This window comes from Silene latifolia, chromosome 10 (assembly GCF_048544455.1).
Source record: "Silene latifolia isolate original U9 population chromosome 10, ASM4854445v1, whole genome shotgun sequence".
In the NCBI taxonomy this organism is placed as follows: domain Eukaryota; kingdom Viridiplantae; phylum Streptophyta; class Magnoliopsida; order Caryophyllales; family Caryophyllaceae; genus Silene; species Silene latifolia.
The window spans coordinates 81,938,422-81,944,300 of record NC_133535.1 but is presented as its reverse complement, the minus strand read 5'-3'; the positions used below and the strand labels follow the sequence as shown (position 1 = coordinate 81,944,300).

The window sequence follows — 5,879 nt, the reverse complement described above, 5'->3', positions numbered from 1 at the left end:
TTTGAGCATTCATTTTTAATCCTAAAGCAGCTAAAAACGAAGAATAAGCTCTGAGCAAAACCATGATAGAAGCTGCATCACCCTTACAAAACAAGAGTAAATCATCAGCAAACATTAAATGAGTAAGTTTGATTTGTTTGCACAAAGGGTGATAGTTGAACTTCATTTTTTCAGTGGCACATAAAATGATCCTACTTAGATACTCCATACAAAGAGTAAATAAGAGAGGAGACATGGGGTCCCCTTGCCTGAGTCCTCTTTTACTAGAGAAGAACCCAAAAGTTTCACCACTCACTGCAAGAGAAAAAGAGGCACTCCTAACACACTCCAACATGAGCTTGCTGAAAATTGGAGGAAAATGAAAGGCATCCAAGATCTCCTCGATGAACTGCCAGCTAACCGAGTCATAAGCTTTCATAAGATCCATCTTGAACATACACCTTGGGGTACAAGCTTGTCTATTGTAGAGCCTGACAAGATCTTGACACACCAAGATATTTTCATTAATGCTTTTGCCTTTTATAAGCTCCCCTTGATTCAAGCTAATAATATCAGGCAAGACTCCTGCCAACCTTGTGCACAAAATCTTAGAAATACACTTATACAGAACATTATAACAAGCAATTGGTCTGAACTGTGTAACATGAGTAAGCATGAAGCACTTAGGTATGAGAGTCAGAATAGTAGTATTCACTTGCTTCAGCAACTTGCATGTCTTAAAGAAATCCAACACTGCCTCACACACTTCATCCCCTATGATACTCCAAGAATCCTTATAGAAGGCACTAGAAAACCCATCAGGTCCAGGAGCTTTATGCTCAGGGATAGAGAAAATTGCATCTTTTATTTCCATCTTTGTGACAGGTTTCAACAAAAGATACCATTGAGCATTATTGCAAACTTTACCTCTCCTGACAATGAGTGAATTTACATGATCTGTATGAACCTCAGTCCCTAACAGATGCTTATAATAATTCAGAAAAGCTTTCGGAATAGTCTGTGGATCATCACACTCATCTCCCTCCATATTTTTGATGTAAGGGACCTGATTCCTCATGAACTTTGATTTAATCACACCATGAAAGTACCCTGACTTGCAGTCCCCATCTTTTATCCAGGCCGTCTTAGCCTTTTGACTCAAAAACTGAGTGCAAGCTACTAATAATTCTTTATACTCAGTGGTAGCAGCCTGTTCCTTCTGCAACCAGAAGACACTCCCAAGATTCTCTGCAATTTTTTGCCGAATGTATTCAAGATTTCCCAGAGGAATCCCACTAGTATTTTCAATATCAGTAAAATTGTCTCTGTTTTATCTCCTGAAATGCTGTTTGAGGTTCTTGATCTTAGTAACCAACTTATACATCTTTGTACCCTGAGTGTTATGATCCCACCATTCAGTCAAATGAGTAATGTAATGGTCTACCTTCCCCCACATATTGAAGTACTTGAATGGTTTCCTTAAGCTCATAACCTGCTCCTTACATGGACATTATCTACCATGAAGAGAAGGCGAATGTTGTGGCTGATGCGTTGAGTGGGAGGAGTGTGCATTCTCTATGCACAACTATGTCACTGATAAGGTTGAAAGATGAAGTGACCAAGATGGGGATACATGTGATCCAGAAAAAGGATGCTATAAGAGATTTGACAGTAAAACCAGATCTTTATGATGATATTCGGAGGAAACATGCTCTTGATCCTAAGATTCAGGAGTGGAGGGCTGAAGTAGAGAAGGGGACAGTGTCTCGGTTCTCTATTCATTCTGATGGGAGTGTTCGGTGTTATTGGAGATGGTGTGTACCTAAGGATGAGGAGATGAAAAAGATAATTATGGCGGAGGCTTATTGCACTTCGTATTCAGTGCATCCAGGTGGTGAGAAGCTTTGTAAGGATCTTAAGCAGACTTTTTGGTGGCCTGGGATGAAGAGGGAGACAACTGAGTTTGCGGCTCGATGTTTGACTTGCTAGAGAGTCAAAGGAGAGCAGCGAAGACCGTAAGGTAAGATTCAGTCTCTAGAGGTACCTTAGTGGAAGTGGGAATCTATCTTCATGGATTTCATTGTGGGATTACCGAGGACACAACAAGGTAATAAGATGATTTGGGTGATCGTTGATCGACTGATTAAGTCAGCTCATTTTATTCCCATAAAAGATACATAGAGTAAGGATCAATTGGCGAATGGCTACAAGAATAATATCGTGAGGTTACATGGGGTGCCGAAGGACATTGTGTCAGATCGAGATGTGAGATTCATTTCTCGGTTTTGGAAAGAGTTGCAGGAATTGATGGGGACTACATTGAAGATGAGTACTGCATTTCATCCTGCGACAGAGGACAGAACGATTAAGACTTTGGAGGACATGTTAAGGACTTGTGTGATGGAATTTGGTGGTAGCTAGGAAGATATATTGGATCTGATTGAGTTTTCTTACAACAACAGCTACCATACGAGTATTAGGATGGCTCCATTCGAGGCGTTGTATCGAAGGAGGTGTAGGAGTCTGATTTGTTGGGATGATAGCACCGAGGCAGTGGTTTTAAGACCATAAATGGTGCAAGACATGGTTGAGCAAGTGAGGTTGATTCGGCAAACGATGAAAGCGGCCCAGGATCGATAAAAGATTTATGCGAATTTGCATCGTCGGGACATCGAGTTCCAAGTTGAGGAAAAGGTTCTTTTGAAGGTGTCACATATGCGTGGGGTAATGCAATTTGGTAAGAAAGGGAAGCTAAGTCAGAAGTTCATGGGCCCTAATGAGATTTTGGATCGTGTTTGTGAGTATGCTTATCGGTTAGCTTTGCCACCAGCTTTGGATCGAGTACTGGTGTGACTAAACTCGTCGTCAAAGCTATCAACCAAAACAATATTTATAACTTTACAAACTACTCTTAGTAAAGAGGTAAAAAAAGGTCGGATCCCAAGGGACGGGTATTGATGTAGGATTCTCAATTTCAAGTAGTTATTTTTAAGGGTGTCACAAATTGGGTAGAGATGAGGTGTATTCTAAATTAATTAACAAGTTGTATGTAAAACAAAGTAAAACAATTAAAATGGATTGGTAAACAAATGATTAAAGGCACTAGGGTGTCATGGGTTCATAGGGGATTCATGGGAGTAGGTTATACAAACATGTTCTCAATTAGATGCAAGCACTTATTGTTGTGATGGGATCGAGTTAGTGTATATATTACAATTCCTAGGAAGAATTAGGTCCCAGAGCCGAGTCGTCTAGACTGTACAATACCTACAAGTCGACTTAGTCTCCTCCTATTCAACTCTATACATGGTCTAATGAGACTCGAGTTGATTTATGTCTTACAAGCCTCATTGAAAAGATAAGGGATGGTCAAAACATGCAAGGTTTCATAGTCTAGCATTTCATCAAACATAACATGTGCATAGGTTGAAATCACAACAAGCAAGCAAATTAATTAAGAGAACATATTAGATTAAGCATAGATCAATCCCCATGTTTGTTTACCCTAATTTCCCATTAACCCTAGCTAAAGGACTACTCACCCATGATCAAATTTAGCATGCTAATAAGGTTGTCAATCATAATAACAAAGCAAAATATGATGAATAAAGTAAAGTGATTAACAATAATTAAACAAGGGTAAAAAGGAATTATACCTATGGAGATGATCCAAATAATAAAGCAAAGAATAACAGAAGTAGTTGATGATTGATGGAAGGTTGTCAATCCTCCAAATAAACCCTAACCTTCTAATTATCCAAATAAAAGGAAGAACAATTGAGAGATTAATGAAAGATTAAGATTTGATTAATATTGGAAAGTGTATTACAACTAAATTAAGACTAGATTAAGAGATGATTAAGAACTAATTAAAGGATTGATTAAGATGATATTAAGGGTTGATGATAATCTAGGTAGTATAATGGTTATACTAAAATTAAGTACAAGGATTAGGGTTACTAAGGGCTTAAATGATTATTAAGGCCCCGAAAGAAACGTGAGGTATTGCAACTCCTGAGGGACATGCGCCGATCATCTTTGCAAGTCCTACTAGGATCCGCTCGTCCTGGCCTGATGCACGGGTTGTCCTGTAAGAAGATCCGCTCGGATCGTCCAGGGGACGCTCAGATCGTTGCTTTGGGACGCTCAGATCGTTGCTTCTAATCTGCTCGTCCTGAGCTCGGGCCGCTCGGATCGTGGCACAGGATACTTTTCTTCTTTGGCTCCTCAATAATCCGCGGCAATGATCTTTTCATTATTGCCCAGTTCACTTTATTTATCTACTTAGGCCTCTAGTGTCGGTGTTCTCTTTGATGCTTGGTCATTAGATGCGATCCATTTAGCTCTATATGCAAGGTTAGCAATATTCTCCTACCAAGGACACAAAACCTCAGAGAATATGACAAATGTGAAACTAAAGATAAGAAATGACCATAATATATGCTAGAAAGCATGGGAACGAGGCTAATTCGGCGACTAAATGTGCTCAAATATGAGTCACATCAAGTACACAATGTGTTTCATGTGTCTCAACTCCGGAGGTACGTGAGTGACCCTTCTCATGTTCTAAAGGTTGAAAACATTGAGTTGGATGAACCCTTGTCTTATCTTAAAGTGCCAAAGGACATCCTAGATCGCAAGGTGTTCGCAACACTAGGAATGGGGAGACTGTTTTGAAGGAAATGTAGATTCATATACATGTTAACATATTCTTATATGTCTAAATAATTTGTCATAAAATAAATTACGGATCTTATGCATGCAAACAATAATATAAATAGAGGAGAAATCATGTCCATACATTGTAAATTTCGGCTATTAGGGCACAAGAGAGATCTCCTTTCTCTTCTTGTTCTTGAGCTTTTCCAATGGAAGAACAAAGATCTAAGTGTAAGATCTCTCCCTATGTATAATACCCAAGGCTCCTCTTAATAAAAATTAATATTACAAGTACTAGTTATAATATTAATCAAGGTAGAAAATGGAACCAAAATATTTATAAACTTCTTATGTATTTCGGTTTTTAGAGAGATAATTAGGAGGATTTTTCTTCTCTCTAAAACAATATTTTGGATGATGGAATAAGAATGAAAATAATACACTACCTTTAGTATATTATTAGGCAAAATAAAAGAAAAACAATGATCACATTTTTCTTCCCAAAACCGTGTAAGAGGAGAAGGAAAGGGAAGCCAATGCATGGACTTGTTGCTCTTAACAATGTTCATAGGCTTGCATGGCTAGACCTCTAGTTAATCATTATGTTTTCTTATTAAAATACAAACACAATATTAAGTCTATTCCTCCCCTTTATTTTCGGCACTTTACATAATATGGTGTCCATATTATTTTTGTCAATTGTCTATATGTTACATGTCACATGTCACATATATTTGTTATGTATTTTTAACTTATTAAAAATCAACGTATTAATAAAAACACGTCATATACAAAATCGACTTGGTAATATCATAATTACTTGTACCAAAAATATTTTACCATTTATAAATCACAACAGATTGTATTTATAACAATTCATTCAAATTTAATTGTTACATTAAACAATTTATTTCATCCGAGTAATTATACAATTTAATCACTCGGATCGTATCTTATTTAATCACATTTCAATATGATACGTAAATTTTACTTCCAAAATCGTCCGTCAATTTTCTAGTAATTTAATTAACTCGTAACATTATACGATTAATTAAATAATCAATTAAGAGTATTGCCCTTTAGGTATGACCTAGGGGTCAACTGATCACCACCGTCACACGACAGTAATGTCAAACTCTAGTCAGCCAATCATTACCGATATATGTTGACTGACTGGAGTTTGAAGAACAATATTACTTCCCAATTGTATTCATTTTAATGAGACTTAAACATGTGATCAT

At 37.4% G+C, this 5,879-nt stretch overlaps 1 protein-coding gene across 1 annotated transcript; it reads left to right on the top strand.

The window, feature by feature from the left end:
* The first annotated feature begins 1,482 nt into the window (after positions 1-1,482).
* LOC141607832 (uncharacterized) lies at positions 1,483-1,968 on the top strand. Its single transcript, XM_074427179.1, has 2 exons — positions 1,483-1,748; positions 1,791-1,968. The coding sequence occupies exons 1-2, from the start codon at positions 1,483-1,485 to the stop codon at positions 1,966-1,968; spliced, it is 444 nt and encodes a 147-aa protein (XP_074283280.1).
* The last annotated feature ends 3,911 nt before the right edge of the window (positions 1,969-5,879 follow it).

Excerpts from the sequence above, each read along its gene's own strand:
- LOC141607832 (XM_074427179.1), top strand. The coding sequence starts at position 1,483 with ATGGACATTATCTACCATGAAGAGAAGGCGAATGTTGTGGCTGATGCG. Across the intron at positions 1,749-1,790 it reads GAGAAGGGGACAGTGTCTCG|ATGGTGTGTACCTAAGGATG; the intron begins GTTCTCTATTCA and ends GTGTTATTGGAG.